At 45.4% G+C, this 17,677-nt stretch overlaps 1 protein-coding gene across 3 annotated transcripts in view; it reads right to left on the reverse strand.

Moving 5' to 3' along the window:
- Positions 1-17,677, reverse strand: part of CEP290 (centrosomal protein 290) — a 378,885-nt gene that overhangs the window by 121,753 nt on the left and 239,455 nt on the right. For all 3 annotated transcript variants that reach the window (XM_073557000.1, XM_073556998.1, XM_073556999.1), the window contains 2 exons: positions 16,699-16,806; positions 4,875-5,074 (listed from right to left, as the gene is read on the reverse strand). In XM_073557000.1, coding sequence (XP_073413101.1) covers positions 4,875-5,074; positions 16,699-16,806 — 308 coding nt within the window. The remainder of the gene's footprint in view (positions 1-4,874; positions 5,075-16,698; positions 16,807-17,677) is intronic.

The following is a 17,677-nucleotide window of genomic DNA, read 5'->3' on the forward strand; positions in this document are numbered from 1 at the left end:
GATAATCTCACAAGGTGGTTTCACAAACATTTTCTTCAATGGAAACTGGTTCCTTTGAAATTACAAAATTGTGCAGGATCACACATGCCTTCACCACCTCATCTACAGTCTCAGTTTTCATTTTTATGGCAGTTAACAGCACTCTCCATTTTGATGTTAAAATCCCAAAAGCGCACTCCACCACTCTTTGCACTCTTGTTAATCGATAGTTAAAGTTTTTTTTCCTGTGTGTCAATCCATGACTTCCATATGGCTTGAGAAGATGTTTAGACAGTTGAAATCCGTCGTCACCAACACACACAAATGGCATTTGTGGGCCTGTGGTTTCCAGGGAGTGGTCTTGGAGGTGGGAAATCAAAATTTTCTCCAGACAAATAACGGCCATTGCAGACATCTTGAACACCTGTGAATCACTGGATCGACCATATGCACCAATATCGACCGCAATAAATTTGCATTTTGAGTCAGCAATTGCCATCAGTAAAATTGAGAAGAATTTCTTATAATTGAAATATTCTGATCCAGATCCAACGGGTTTCACAATCCTTATGTGCTTCCCATCCACTGCACCAACACAATTGGGAAACGGACATATTTCTTGAAAGTTTTCAGCAATCTCAAGCCACCTTTCCTGTGTTGGCTGTGGCATGTACTCCTCCTTTAGACAATCCCATAATGCCCAGCTGGTCTGTTGGACTATTCCAGATATTGTAGATATCCCAAGCCGGAACTGGTAATGGAGGGAGGTGAAGAATTCTCCAGTTGCCAGGAATCTGTTAAAAAAAGGGGAAAAAATAAATTTAATACAAATTACGAGCAAGAACATAATAAAAGTCTGCAGAATCAAAACTTTTCAAAAAAATATAACTTACTGAAGGGTCACCATCAAACGCTCCGCCGGTGATATCGAAAAGCGCAAGTACGTGTCCCTTCTCTGGATTTGCGCTCCAACACGCTCCACCAAAATCTCAAACAGGTCCTGTCTTATCCGCACAAAATTGAAGAACTTCTCTGGGTTATCCCTCAATTCCAGATAAAGTGTAGAAAAAACTCCAAGGGTCAATCTCTGTGCATTTATAGGATGAATCCACTGCTGTCTCTTCTTTCACCGATGCAGGATGCGCACTCTTGTTTCCTCCTTCTGCCGAGCAATAATTGGCCAACGATTGCACTCAAAATCAAAATCCACACAGATGCTCATGCTATTATTATTCGCTATTACTCCTTCCATCTCTGCCACTAGCTCTACAACCTTTCAAAGATATTGTGTTAAAACACCCTAGATATAGTTTTCCACTAGTTTCCAGGATCCAATCACGTTTGGGAGCAGTTTCCAAGAGCCAATCATATTTGGGAGCATCCCATTTTGGAGGTGTGGAAAAACGGATCCGTCAGAAAACGGATCCAACGGATGATAAAAACGGATGCAAGCGGATGATACGGATCCAGTTTTTGACGGATCCGTATAAAAATCCGTATAGCGGATCCGTCAAAAAACGGATCCGTATCATCCGCTTCCACCCGTTTTGACACATTTATAGCGGATCCGTCAATCTGCCGCGATGTCGGATCTTGACTGACGTCAAAAAACTGAAGTGTGAAAAAGGCCTTAGTGTCACAGACTGTCATCAGCAGGTTGCAGCAGAAATACAGAGAGACTGGAAGGCAAGGAAGTGAATGTCCTTTGGCCACATCTCAGACTGATGAACGCTTCATTGTGAACAATGCCCTTTGGAACCAGATGATGATTACCACACAACTCCAGCAACATTTAAGGGAGGTGAGAGTCACCCAAATGTCACATCAGGCCATTCAAAACCGTTTACATCATTGTCGTCTGCGTGCCAGACGCCCTGCAAGGGTACCTGTCCACACCACCAGGCACAGATGTCATAGTCTTGCATGGGCCAGGGAACATCTACGCTTGATGAGGGACCCAGTGGGCCTCAGTGCTGTTCACTGATGAAAGTCGATTCACGTTGAGCAGCAATGATGGATGCCAACGATGCTGGCAACGTCAAGGAGAGCGCCATGCATCAGTCACTGTTGTCACCACATGTGCCTTTGGTGGGGGTGGCAGCATGGGCAGGCGTCTTAGTCAATACTGAACTGCTCTACACTTTGTGAATGAGACAGTGACAAGCACCAATTACTTGAATAACATCATCAATCCAGCAACTATGCCTCTGCATGAGCAACACAGGCCTAATTTCTGAAAAAGACTTTCGACTAACCTCTGCACTAATCCACACCTCCCACTCCCGACTCCAAGACTTTTCCCGCGCTGCGCCAATCCTCTGGAATGCTCTACCCCAAGAAATTAGGACTATCCACAATTTGCACAGTTTTAGGCGCTCTCTCAAAACACATCAATTCAGAGCAGCCTATCATGTTCACTAATCAAAGTCATTTTATGTGTAAGTGTATGTAGCCCATTCACTATCTCTGTCCCCCACCTTCTCAAGATGGCTGGACCATCATTGTAAATACATCATTGTAAATACACACCTGTACTTTGTATCTCCCCCACCTCATTGTAGATTGTAAGCTCTCACGAGCAGGGTCGTCTTATTTTACTTTAATTACTGTATTGTTAACATTGTTACTTATGACTTGTGTTTTGAAACTGTTAAACTGTAAAGCACTCTGGAATATGTTGGTGCTATATAAAGATTATTATTATTATTATTATTATTATTATTATTAATTTCATCTTCATGGATGACAATACTCCAGCTCATGGAGGTCGCATCATTAAGGTACGGCAGCTGAAAACCGGGGTACCTCAAATGGAGTGACCTGCACCTTCTCAGACCTGAATCTCATAGAAAACCTATGGGATCTGCTGAGTCGCCATGTAGAGGCTTGTAACTCTGTACCCCAGAACCTCAAATACCTGAGGGCCGCTCTTCAAGAAAAGTGGGATGCCATGCCTCAGCAAATAATAACTGGTCGTGTGAACTGCATGAGACGTCGTTGTGAAGCTGTAACTGATGCTCAGGCCACATGACATTATTGAGACATTGACATTTTTTGTGGTCTGTACCTGCCAGTGTCATTGGCTTTTGTTTCAATAAATTGTTTGAGATAAGGAAATCACCAGTACATGATTCTACTTAAATGCCCTACTTTCATGATAAACTATCACTGTAGCGTGAACTTTTTACATTTTAAATTTCACCTGAAAGCCAAATATCTCTAACTTTTTTGAGCAGTATGTGTCATTGCAGGATATTATTTAAACTGTACGGTAAAAGCCATAAAGAAAAAACAAAATATTTGTAAAGGCAAAATTGTGTTTTTTTGGGTTCCTGCACCTCCTCCAAAAATGCAATAAGTGTCCAAACATCCTGTATACAACAAAAATGGTATCAATAATAACATAAGCTTGCCATGCTAAGAAAATAAAACCTCAAAGTGCCATTGACAAAAAATGTCCACTTTTTTTTCAACACTTAAAAGAAAACATTCTAGAAGACAGATATTATCGTAATCCTACTGATCCAAAAAATCATATTACCTGGTCACCGCACAATGAACGCCGGTTACACAGGGTCACAAGTTACAATACCTGATCGTTGAAAGAGGAAACTATCACAGACTGCCACCAGACTGCTGAAGAGACAGATGGTCAAAAACTTTCAAGAGACTGCAAAAGACCTGCAGTAAGGCATGGTGGCAGCAGGCACTGAGGCTTCAGTTTGCACAATAAGGAGCAAACTAAACATTGAATTTCTCCAAGCCTAAACTTCAAGATATACACCTCTAGGGACCCAAAAGCCAGCTCAAATATGTACAAAAGCCACACAAGGTTTGAGATTCAGGAAGTTCTAGAAGGAAACCTCATGCCTGTAGAAACTGAAGCTAGGGTGTCATGAGATCTTCTGACAGAATAATGACCCCAAGCATGAAAGCCTAATCGTATTAGTGAACTGAAGGTGATTTCCCATGAGGAATAGGCTTCGATTTCTTAGGACTGCGGCCAGAAACTGGGGTCTGGCTTATATATTTAATTTGCAGAAGGTCATAACAGCCAAAGTTGGTCTACTAAATAGTAAGCATGACTGCCATGAAGGGGTTGAATAATTCCGAGACTGCACTAGTGATTAAAAGTGGCATTTTGCATTTAATTTACAGAAACAACTTGTTATATTCATTGTGTTGAGGTATTTCATTTGTTCTTCTTTCATTGGTTTATTGCAGAAAGCGTGTAAATTTGGCTAAGAAACCTCATTTGCAATGGAAGGTCAATAATTTTGAATGCATCTGTACCGACAAGATATACGATAAGTTGCTGATCATTGTGACCTGACTGGAAGGGTCTCACTGATACCGAGAACCGGGCGCTAGAATGATAAATGGTGCACTGCAATCTGATACTCCCAAAGACACCGAAGAGAGCAGTGGTGGATGTGCATGGCCACCACTAAATTCTAGTGGCATGTCAGGGCCCAGGTCTTGTGATGTTTGGGGGTCTTGGACCCCCAGCTCAGGAAGTATTCACCTATTCTCTGAATAGGTGAAGATTTGCCAAGTTGAAAAAAATCATCATCTAAACCTAATCTTTACACTCCCGCTTGGGGACTTCACAATCTGGCTGTTATAGTGCCTTGGTATACTTGGCATACTGAAGCATAAGGCCACTGCAGGATCCAGGACCTTTAATAAGCAGCCAATTGCGATAGCAACTCATGGATGGTTGCCATACGGAGCCCCTTCCCACAGTCTAACCAACTGGGTCCTGCAGATGCCTTCCAGCTGTAGTTTGGTTACTAGAAGCTATCACATATTGGAGGAGTGTTAAATGCTTTTGGCTGGAATACCCCTTTAAATGTTAAATCACACCACCAACAAGCAACGCAAGTTTAATCTACCTGGCTCGACTGTTTTCTAGCTCATTCATTGTAGCCACGTGGCTTTGCTTCTGCCTCTCTAATTCCGCGGTTACGCTCTTCAGTTTGCTGGTGAGAGTAGACAATGAAGAGTCTTGTTCAGCCACCGTCTGCTCCATCTCTGCCATACGCATTAGATGTGCACTTGGTGGGACTTGTAGAGTGGGCTTCTTCATCAATTCCTAGAAGAAAGCAGAATATTCTACATTAGACATTGACAATCATCAATGGAAAAAATATCATTTTATAGGTTTTTTTAACAACAGGTTCCTCATATTTTTTGTTCCAATGAATGAATACTGATGGTCTTACATAGACCCCTAAAGCAAGAGACCCAATTCATAAACTGCTAAAAGATGAACTATTAAAATGCAATAAGATATAGAATTTTAGATATTAGAGAATCCAGTCTATTAAAGGAAATCTGTTTACTGAGATTTTGACACAATCTGCAAGCAGCATAATGTAGAGACCCTGATTCCAGCGATGTGTCAATTACTGGGCTGCTTAGTGTAGTTTTGATGAAATCAGATGCAGGAGATTATCACTAGCGGACTAGTAAACCTGCTGCCAGGTAGTCCTCCATATTCATGAGCCTATATAACCACACCCACCAGAGATTGGCAACTTTCTGTGTACACTGTACAGAAAGCTGGCTATCATTGGGGTGGGCGGGATTATACGGGGCTCAGAATTCAGAGAACTGCTAGATCTGCAGCAGCGAAAACTGGGATTTAATCAAAGTGACCGCAAGCAGCTCAATAAGCGACACATTGTTGGAAGCAGGATCTCTGGCCCTACAATATGCTGCTCTCAGATTGGGTAGGAAAAACCTGGTGACAAATTCCCTTTAAAAGCAATTGAGAATACATGCGACTGAAAAACAGAAGGTTCTATTAGGATTGAAAATATATATGTTTAATATGAAATTATTAGACTTTTTTTAAGCAAAAGATATTGAAAACAGGCTGATTACAGTGTGGCCATCTGAGATCTGCTTCTTTCTTTGCAAGGACTGATCATTTATTTTCAAAGTTCCAAATTCACAAGTACAATCTGTACTCCGTGACGACAGACAGTTACATTACTCACATGGGAGAGGACGGTGGCATCTAATGAGAGTCTATGTAAACCGGAGGGGAGAAGGCGCTCTACCTCCATCTCCTCCCCTCCTTCCATCTCCATAGAATCTCATCAGTGGCATCTCCCATGTGAGTAATGGAACAGTCTGCCTTCACTGAATCAAGAACTTTGATAATGACTGATCAGTCCTGGCAGAGAAAGAAACAGATTTCTCAGATAAAATATATTATAAAGTTTCTTACTTTCATGTGTATTAATGAGTTCTGAAATGAAAATTAAAATGATGATTACTCTTTACAGAAAAGAACCTGCTGCCTTTTACATACCTAAGACAAACAGCACAAAAGAGAAACCCCAAAGAAACATTTTAATTCATAATGTGCAAGTGCACAATGATGCCCCAATAGGAAATGGAGTAGGGACGACTCACAAAAAACTTGAAAAAGAAAGGAGAAACAGAGTCCAAAGCTACAAAAAAAAAATGACAATTAAATACAAAAAGACACTTAGGGTGTGTGCACACGTAAGCGTTTTTTTCGCGGTTTGTAAGCGTTTTTACCGGCAAAAACGCTTAAAAATCGGTTAAAAGAAGCATCCCATTCATTTTAATGCATTCTGCACTTTTTGTACATATTGATGCGTTTTTTTCCGAAAAAAAGGAGATTTTTGTTAACTCACCGTAAAATCTCTCTTAGCCTCTAATTGGGGGACACAGAACCATGGGTGTTATGCTGCTGTCCACTAGGAGGCGACACTATGCATAATCTGAAAAAGATTAACTTTGGCTCTTCCTCTGCAGTGTACACCCCTGGACGGCGTCAGCCTTCTCCAGTTTTGTGCCAAAGCATTAGGAGGAACGTAACCAAATAACATAACCATGCCTGTAAGACGGCTACTATGTACGAGCTCAAAGAACAATATGAGAACTCAACCGTAAACAACGGCCCATAAGGGCAACAGGGTGGGAGCTGTGTCCCCCAATTAGAGGCTAAGAGAAAGAGATTTTACGGTGAGTACACAAAAATCTCCTTTACTCTGTCGCCTCATTGGGGGACACAGAACCATGGGACGTCCCAAAGCAGTCCCTGGGTGGGAAGCAATGGACGAATATTGTGCTAGCAGGTCCCTAAGTTAGGGGCACTGCCGCCTGCAGAACCAGTCTACCCAGGCTCGCATCCGCTGAGGACTGGGTATGAACACTGTAGTGTTTCGTAAACGTGTGTAGGCTAGTCCAAGTGGCCGCCTTACACACTTGTTGTGCCGAAGCCTGATGCCGAATGGCCCAGGAGGCCCCTACTGCCCGTGTAGAGTGTGCCGTGATACCGGCCGGAAGAGGGGAACCGTTAAGTCGGTAGGCCTCATGTATGGTGGACTTGATCCACCTGGCAAGGGTAGCCTTGGAAGCCGGCAGCCCCTTGCGACTACCTTCCGGAAGAATGAAGAGGGAATCAGACTTCCGGAAAGGTGCAGTCCTGGACACGTAAATCCGCAATGCTCTGACGAGGTCAAGCGTATGCAGAGCCTTCTCCACTCTATGAACCGGAACCGGGCAAAGGGATGGCAGTGAAATCTCCTCATTGAGGTGAAAGTTGGACACAACCTTCGGAAGGAAGGATGGTACCGTGCGGAGAACCACCTTGTCCTGGTGAAAGGCTAGGAAAGGCCGTCTGCAGGAAAGTGCTGACAATTCCGACACTCTGCGTAACGAGGTGATCGACACTAGAAAAACCACTTTCTGAGACAGAATGGAGAGTGGAACTCCTCTAAGAGGTTCGAAGGGTGGAGCTTGCAATGCTGTCAGGACCAGATTGAGGTCCCACGTATCCAGCGGACGTTTGTAGGGAGGAACCAATCGGGAAACTCCCTGGATGAAAGTCCTTACTTGCGGTTTAATAGCAATGCGCTTTTGAAAAAGGACTGAAAGCGCCGACACCTGACTCTTAAGCGAACTTAAGGATAGCTTGGCGTCTAGGCCCGATTGAAGAAAACCTAGTACCTTCGGGAGGGAATAAGGGAGTGGGACTTGTCCATGAGATTCGCACCAAGAAAAGAAAGCTCTCCAGGTACGATAATAGAGCTTGGCGGAGGCAGGCTTCCTTGCCCTGATCATAGTTGCAATGACTGCCGGTGAAAAACCTGCCTGGGTTAGAATCCAGGTTTCAAGGGCCATGCCGTCAAATTGAGAGCCCCTGAATTCTGGTGGAAGAACAGACCTTGAGACAGAAGGTCGTGACGGTCGGGTAGACGCCAGGGGGCGTCTGCTGTAAGTTGGACGATGTCGGCGTACCATGTACGTCTGGGCCAGTCTGGCGCGATGAGGATGGTCGGAACTCCCTCTTGCTTGATCTTCCTCACGACCCTGGAGATTAGGGGGAGGGGTGGAAAAATGTACAGGAGTCGGAACTGGGACCAGTCCTGGACCAGGGCATCTGCTCCGAGCGACCGCGGGTCGTGTGTCCTGGCCATGAAATTGGGGACCTTGGTATTGAGATGGGATGCCATTAGGTCCACCTCCGGGGTTCCCCAGCGTTGACAGATCTGGTAAAAAATCTCGGGATAGAGAGACCACTCCCCCGAGTCCATTCCTTGCCTGCTGAGGAAGTCGGCTTCCCAGTTTTCTACACCCGGAATGTGGACCGCAGAAAGTACCGACCTTGTGTCTTCCGCCCAGCGGAGGATATGAGCCACTTCTCTCATCGCCTGGGTGCTGCGGGTCCCGCCTTGGTGGTTCATGTATGCCACAGCCGTGGCATTGTCCGACTGTATCCGTATGTGCGAGGCTGCAAGCAAGTGATGAAAGGCTCTCAGTGCCAAGAGGATGGCCCTGATTTCCAGAACATTGATGGGCAATGTCACTTCCCTCGGTGACCACTTGCCCTGTGCCCTGTGATGTAGGTGCACCGCCCCCCAGCCTGTCAGGCTTGCATCGGTAGTCAGGATCTTCCATTGTCCTGAGAGGAAGGGCTTCCCTCGTGTAAGCGAGGTTGGTTTGAGCCACCAATGCAGGGACCTCCTGGTTGATGACGTCAACCTGAACTCCCTGTCGAGGGAGAAGGGGTTCCTGTCCCAAGATCTGAGTATGGCTAGTTGAAGGACCCTGAGGTGAAACTGGGCAAATGGCACTGCCTCTATTGCTGCTGCCATCCGGCCGAGGACTCTCATGGCAAACAGGAGAGATCGAGGAGGACTGCGAAGGAGTGTGCGAACTCCCAGACGGATGGCCAGTGTCTTGTCCTTGGGAAGGAGCACCAGGCCCCTGGAGGTGTCGAATACCATTCCCAGGAATGTTAGAGTCCGAGTTGGGATAGTTGACGATTTCTGTAGGTTGACTAGCCATCCCAGGCGACTCAGAGTGTCTAGAGTGATTGAGACACTGACCTCGCAGTCTTTGAAAGTGGGAGACTTGATGAGGAGGTCGTCCAGGTACGGGACGACTAGAATGCCTCTTGAGTGCAGAACGTCCATGGTGGCCGCCATGACTTTGGTGAACGTTCTTGGAGCCGTGGCGAGTCCGAACGGAAGGGCGACAAACTGGTAGTGGTTTTGGTTGACCGCGAACCTGAGAAACCTTTGGTGGGCGGGAGCAATTGGTATGTGCAGATACGCATCCTGTATGGCTATGGAGGCGAGGTATTCTCCCTGCTCCATGGATGCAATGATGGACCAGAGGGACTCCATGCGGAAATGACGGACCCGTACGTAATTGTTGAGCTGTTTTAGGTCCAGTATGGGTCGGACGCTGCCTCCTGTCTTGGGGACTACGAACAAATTTGAGTAGAACCCTCGGAATCTCTCGTTCGCGGGAACCGGCACCACAACTCCTGATTGAAGGAGAGAGGAAACCGCTTGGTGGAAAGCACGAGCCTTGTCTGGTGGTGTTGGAGGAATAGAAAGGAAGAACCGGTTCGGTGGAGCGGAAGTGAACTCTATCTTGTATCCGGAAGACACTATTTCCCTGACCCACCTGTCTTCTATAATAGGCAGCCAGACTTGCTGGAAGAGTAAAAGTCGGCCGCCTACTGGTGGGGTGTCTTCCGGAGTTCGCGAGTCATGATGAAGCGAAGTTCTGAGGTTTTCCTCCCTTGGGTTTCGCTTGGCCTGCTTTCGACTGCCAAGACCTGTCCGGTCGCTGCTGCGTCCGTGGGTTGTCCCTGCGTGGAGAGCGGTTACGGTTTTGCGCTGGGCGCGAAAAGGACCAGCCCGAGGAATTCCGAAAGGATCGGAATCGCGTCTGGTTTCTTCGTTTCAACGTACGTTTCGGTTTTAGTTGAGGGAGAGAGGTACTCTTACCCCCAGTGGCATTGGCTATCATGGTGTCCAACTTTTCGCCGAAAAGTCTTCCAGTAAAATACGGAAGTCGCGTGAGGGACTTCTTTGAGGCCGCATCCGCTTTCCATTCTCGCAGCCAGAGGATGCGTCGGATCGTGATGGCATTTGATGCTATTCCCGCTACACCTCTTGCGGAATCCAGGGCTGCATGAATCATGTAGTCTGCTACCACTGCTATCTGGACCGCTTGGTCCGAGAGCTCAGGATTTGAAGCTTAAAGACCCTCCTGTAGTTTTTTGGCCCAAGCCAGGATGGCCTTGGCCGCCCAAACTGAAGCAAACGCAGGGCCCAGAGAGGCGCCTGCCGCTTCGAAAATAGAACGAGCCATGTGTTCTAATTGCCGGTCTGCTGCGTCCCTGAGGGTTGAGCTATCTGGCAGAGAGAGTAAAGTCTGCGCTGCTAGCCTAGAAACCGGAGGGTCCACTTCAGGTGGATCTGTCCATTGTTTGGTGTCTTTCTGTAGGAAGGGGTACTTCGCTTCCAAATACAGTCATATGTAAAAGTTTGGGCACCCCTATTAATGTTAACCTTTTTTCTTTATAACAATTTTGGTTTTTGCAACAGGTATTTCAGTTTCATATATCTAATAACTGATGGACTCAGTTATATTTCTGGATTCAAATGAGGTTTATTGTACTAACAGAAAATGTGCAATCTGCATTTAAACAAAATTTGACCGGTGCAAAAGTATTGGCACCCTTATCATTTTCTTGATTTGAACACTCCTAACTACTTTTTACTGACTTCCTGAAGCACTAAATTGGTTTTGTAACCTCATTGAGCTTTGAACTTCATAGCCAGGTGTATCAAATCATGAGAAAAGGTATTTAAGGTGGCCACTTGCAAGTAGTTCTCCTATTTGATTCTCCTATGAAGAGTGGCATCATGGGCTCCTCAAAACAACTCTCAAATGATCTGAAAACAAAGATTATTCAACATAGCTTTTCAGGGGAAGGATACAAAAAGTTGTCTCAGAGATTTAACCTGTCAGTTTCCACTGTGAGGAACATAGTAAGGAAATGGAAGAACACAGGTACAGTTCTTGTTAAGCCCAGAAGTGGCAGGCCAAGAAAAATATCAGAAAGGCAGAGAAGAAGAATGGTGAGAACAGTCAAGGACAATCCACAGACCACCTCCAAAGACCTGCAGCATCATCTTGCTGCAGATGGTGTCACTGTGCATTTTAGTCATCCGGGGGGCGGGGCGGGGGGCGGGGAAAAGGCGGCGGCTTCGGCTAGGCCGAAGCCGCGGTCTAAATTAGAGGCCTGATGCCCAGGAGGGCTCCAGAGCGGCGCGGTAGTCTGGGGGGGGGCGGATTTGTACCAGACCCCCCCAGAATGGTCGACTGGATAGCGGTGGGGGTAGCAAGGGTAGCGGTTCCTGTATGGGGGGCCCCTGGAGCGCTATGGAGCCGCTGCTGCTGCAGAGACAGGGACGCAGAAAAGCCCTGTCTCTGCTGTGCCATCCAGTCCGCACCCTCCCCCGGCCCCAACAGGATCCCTCAGCTGGTCTGGGGTCCCTGGAAGCTGCGGAATGCTGCCTGTTCTCCGACCCTACCTGAGGCGTCTCAACCTAATGCCCCCTGCGGGGGATTAGGGAGGGTGCGTCTGTCACCATCAGGGGGTCTTCATCCTCGCCTCAACCTCAACCCAGACCCCAAAGGGGTTGGGGAAGGAGGGGGGTCTCGACCTCGAACCAGGACCCGAGGGACTGGGGAGGGAGCGACATGGGGAATAGCCACCTCGACCTCAACCGGGTACCCCTAATGGGGGACCGAGGAGGGAGCCATGCCGGGAGTCTCGCTGGAGACCCACTTTTCTTCATCTGTATTTCCTGACGAAAAAAGGAAAAAAACGGAAGAAAAAGGTGTGCCTCCTTGCGACACTAAGCAAAAACTGGAGAAGGCGGACGCCGTCCAGGGGTGTATACTGCAGAGGAGGAGCCAAAGTTAATCTTTTTCAGATTATGCATAGTGTCGCCTCCTAGTGGACAGCAGCATAACACCCATTGTTCTGTGTCCCCCAATGAGGCGACAGAGTAAACGCATTGCGGTAAAAAATGCAGCATGCTCATTGATTTTGCGGAAATTTCCGCATTTCTAACTATTTTCTATGAGACTGGGGCCGCTCCGGAAAAAAAACGCATAAAAAACAGAAGGAGTCCTGTTTTCATGCAGAAATTTTCTGCAAACGTGTGCACATAGCCTAAAGGGAACAGGACATATAAAGGCACTAGTAAAATCCGATGAAGAGAAATATTGTAATCTGTATCCGGATACAAAAAAGAAACCTGAACAATGGAGCCAATGGTACATGAGGACAGATTGCCTATATCATTCAATTATAAAGATAGCAAAACTATGGCATAGTAATAGCACTCGATAAAACTCCAAATAGTTAATTAATGTGATACTCCTACATAATAAGCACGGAGTAGTAGAAGGTAAGCGGCTTAATCGCATAATTGCACATTTGCCCGATATACTAGTAATGAGATGAAGTTATAGCATACCCATCATGTCAGCCACTGGCAAGCCACAGTCCAGAGAGACCCCAACGCACGTTTCGCGGTACACCTGCTTCTTTGGAGGGCGTGGCTTACAAAATGACATATGCCCTGTTAAATACCTAGTCTCATGAGTCACATGGGTTCAGTAAACCAATGGTAGTGGACATAAGTCACACCTGCGCAGTAAAGGAAAACAAACACTTCCGCCCTCATCGCCCAACAAGGAAGTTATACCAAAGAGGGGACAGCTGGCGCCTAGCCGTCAACCAGCAACGGAACACGCTGAGAGAAGCAGCAAGGAGGGGGGGGATAAATTCCAACACACAAGGCACAGCTTGAATCAGAGCGAACAAATGTGCAGACTAGTCCACCACTACGTGATCAACAATAGATTATAAACAACAAGCTCTTTTCACAATTGTATGTTGTATATACCCCAGATCCAGGGAAAAATGCTCACATGGCAAGGCAATATATGAAACAATTCCTCCAAAATATACATATATTTTATACATAGTAACAGTGACCATATGTACATATATTACATAGAAGAAAAGCTGGCAATTCATCTGCCGTGTCCTGTAAAAATACTGCAGGAGCCAACAAGGATAGAAGAGATGGATTACATACAGTAAATACTCATAGAATAGATATATAGGTGGCAGTGACATATACAATTATTGCAATGAGTGTGCAGCTTAATATACATGTATTTAATTAAAAGATTACTTATCTGAAAAAAATGGTGTGGGCTCCCGTATAATTTTCGTAACTAGCAGAGGGATAAAGCCAATGGCTGGGGGCCGATGTTTATAGTCTGGGAAGGGGGGGGGGGGTAACACCCATGGAGCTTCCCAGGCTATTGATATCAGCTCACAATTGTACACTTAGCCTTTATTGGCTATTCAATTAGGGTACCTTAAAAAAAAATGAAGGTCTCCCTATAATTAATAACCAGCAAAGGTTATGCAGACAGCTGCGGGCTGAAATTAATAGCCTCGGAAGGGGCCATGGATACTGGTCCACCAGAAAAGGCACATCTCCAAGATATGCCAATTCTGGCCTCTTCCCACTTGTCTTGTAGCGGTGGCAAGTAGGGTGATAGTTTGGGGGGGTTTGATGTCACCTTTGTATTGTCAGGTGACATCAAGCCCCAATGTTAGTAATGGAGAGGTATCAATAACACGCCCCCACAAACCCCATAGTCACATTGTATGAAAACACAGACGCAAAGAAAAAAGTCATTTAATTGAAAAAAAACACACAGACTCCTTTAGTAATCTTAATTAAACCATACTTACGACCTCGCCTATTCCCCAGATCCACCCTCGTCATCTGCAAAAGAAGTTAAAAAAACCAAACAATATTCCTCACCCCACAATGGGTCTAGCTCCGCTACATCTAGATGGCAGGCTGCATGACTGCATGATGCGACCATGCAGTCTGTCATCCAGCAGACACTGAGCACCGTATGCTCAGCGTCTCCCTGTGAACTCCTATTCCCTGTCTGAGGGCACTACGAGCATGAGAAAGTTCTCCTGCTTGCGGGGCTGTCAGACAGGTCCCGAAAGTTCACAGCCAATGAAATCACTTCACTTATGTGATGTTGGTGCTCGCCTCTCCATTACTAACCTTGGGTCTTGATGGCACCTGACTATACAAAGGTGACATCAACTCCAACTATCACCCTACTTGCCATGGCTACAGGGCAAGTGGGAAGAGCGAGGCTAAGTGCCAGAATTGGCACAGTGCATTCTCACGGTGATCTGCTGTTAAGTCACTGAGCTTGAACTGCGGTGACCTCATCATTGACTTTTTGCCACGGTGCTGAGGTCACGGCAGTTTAGCTCTGCTGGGAACGCAGCCTCAGTGACCGGAGGTAACCTCAATGGCGTCACTGCTAGTCACTCAGGCTGCGCTCGCAGCAGTTCATTCCCCAGTGGTTCTCAGCCTGGATGGTCACATCTTGGCACCGTCAAGGTTGAAAACTATTAATCGCCCAGACATGGATTATGGCATGGGACAGAATGACCGACTGGTGAGGGATATTTTTTTTTTAGTTTAGTTTTATTACAGGAGAAGGAGAGCTTTGGTAGAATTAGGTGTTAGTTGAGTATAACTGTGCTTGTTATTTTTAAATTAAATGGAAAACTGTGTTTGGTCTTATTTCTAATAAAGGACTTTATTCTGTCTGTGTCTTTATTTACCATGTAACTATAAGATTAGTAATGGATGGGTGTCTTATAGACACTTTTCCATTACTAATCTATGGGATTGATGTCACCTGACAATACAAAGGTGACATCAACCCCACAAATATGAACCCCATTTGCCACCGCAAAGCGCCAGAATTTGCGCATCTACTAGAAGTGCCTTTTCTGGGCAGCTGCGGGCTGCTATTTTTAGGCTGGGGGGGGGGGGGCAATACCCATGGCCCCTTAGCAGCCTAAGAATACCAGCCCTCAGTTGTGAGCTTTAGCAAGGCTGATTTTCAAAATTGGGGGGAACCTCATGCCGTTTTTTTATTTATTTAAATAATTAAAAAATATGGCATGAGGACCCCCCTATTCTTGATAACCAACCATGCTGAAGCTGACAGCTGAGGGTTGCAGCCATCAGCTGTGAGTTTTGCCTGGCTAGTTATCAAAAATACAGGGGAATCCACGCAGGTTTTTTTTTCTTTATATACAGCGCAGGAGCGGCTGATGAATACTCCTATCTGCCCCTCCTGCTCTCGCTGTTATTAGCGGCAGCAGGTGTCGGATGATGAGAGCTGTAGTCCCTTCAGCTGACACCAGTCACCGGAGGTAAACTTTATACCTCTGGTCACAGCTGAGCACTCATGCCTTCTATTAGAAAGCGTAAAAACCGCGGCTCTCTGACTGGCGGGGATGATTTCACTGTCGATCAAAAACGCCACATGTGACAGTGTGGAAAACACCAGCTTTTGTGCTGTGTATGTTCGGCTACATTCGGCGATTATTGCATATTCGGGGATTATGAGCCAAACCGAATATTGAAATCTTCGCTCATCTTTAGTTCTGAATGCCTTTCCACACCGCTGCGGTCTGAAGAACTCATGGGATGGTGATGTTGCAGGATAATGGAACACTGTGATTGGTATTCTAGTATGGCAACTATCTGGTATTGTGGCATAAGCATAAGTAATAAATGTCTCATCTCTGCGGGCCACATTGATCACTAGAACAAGCCCCTTTTTTCTCCATGCTGCATAAACCAGGTGCAGGACCTTAATAGAAGTTGTAGTTGAGCATGTGCCCTGCCACTAATGTCTTCAGGGCTGCAAGTGATGTACTCTGCTTTTTTGATAATTTGTCATCATTCCCATAGACCTTGAATGAAGTGTCACCACATATGCTCGACCACAGCGACATTCAATACTTCTTAGTAGTGAACCCAGATATAAGGACATTTATGCTGAATTCTCTGAATATATGATAAATGGGCAGCACGGTGGCTCTTGCTGTGGTCCACGGTTCAAATCCCACCAAGGACAACATCTTCGAGGAGTTTGTATGTTCTCCCCATGTCGGCATGGGTTTCCTCCAGGGTCTCCGATTTCCTCCCACCCGCCAAAGACATACTGATAGGGAATTTAGATTATGAGCCTCATTGGGGACAGTAATGATAATCTATGTAGAGTGCTGTGGAATATGATAGCGCTGTATAAGCAAAGCATAATAAATAAAAATAAATAAAGGTGCAGTATCCAAAAATAAAAAACATCTAATGTTCTTACACTGCTCTGAAATTAAGTGGGCCCATAATAACACACTATAATGTAATTTGTGTCTTATCAAGTGGACAAATATATAAATCTGAACAATGGGTTGGGGGTCGAAAGAGTCAATTAAAACCTACGAACCAGAGCAGCTTCTTTAAATTTGGTAACTGAGGCATCTGAATGCAGATCCAACTTCTGATGTAACGCTCGGAGATCCTCCGCATGCTTTTTTGCGCTCTCTTGCTGCTCCTGGAAAATGAAGACAAATACAGAATTTGACATATAGTAAAACACTTTCAAAGACATTAAGGGATAAAATGAGTCTTGCTGCCGAGTGACTGAACTGCTCAGTGAGATTTTTGAGATATTAAGCAGAAATCAGACGATGTGATCCATAAAGTGCTGCTCTATAGCAGTGACCCAAACGAGACAATCAGGGAAGAATGGAGGATCTGGCGCTTATATATGGCGCCTCTAGAAGTGCGAGATCCCTGCACTGCCAACACAAGTGACACGAACTGATGAAGTGTTCTTCACACGGAAAAGTGTTTTCTTGCTGTGTCGCTATAGAAACTTGTAATTCGACTTTATGTAGATCTCTGAACATTTGCTATTCAGATGGCTGAACACGTCAGAGCAGCCGCATATTATTCATAGCAGCCATAAATAGGTTTCATTCATTACATGAGAGTAACAGAATAAACATGTAAGAATTCTACTGATTCTACTACTAACATTTATGGAAGTTACATGACAATAGTACAAAATATTCAAAGACCAAGATAATTAAAGGACTCAACATTCAGAAGCTATAGGCCTTGATTCATCAAGACTTCCATTGTGCACACCGGTCCTGACGTAAAGGTGCAATATTAAAAATGTTCACAGGGACACTGATAATAAGACAAATAAAAGGCTATGTAATTAACATAATCCAAAATAAAGTCTTAATCAAGTGGGTATATAGTAAAGAAGAAACTCTGTGCACGGACCAAAGGATTCCCAGGGGCCAACCCCAGACGCACGTATCGCGGGAGCTTTTTCAGTGGGGAAAAATGCCCCTCACAACATGGGTAAGTGCATTTGATCTGACATATTAAGGCACAGATATGTAATTGTA

The sequence above is a fragment of the Dendrobates tinctorius genome, unplaced genomic scaffold (assembly GCF_039654945.1).
Source record: "Dendrobates tinctorius isolate UK_male_01 unplaced genomic scaffold, ASM3965494v1 ptg000241l, whole genome shotgun sequence".
Classification (NCBI taxonomy): Eukaryota; Metazoa; Chordata; class Amphibia; order Anura; family Dendrobatidae; genus Dendrobates; species Dendrobates tinctorius.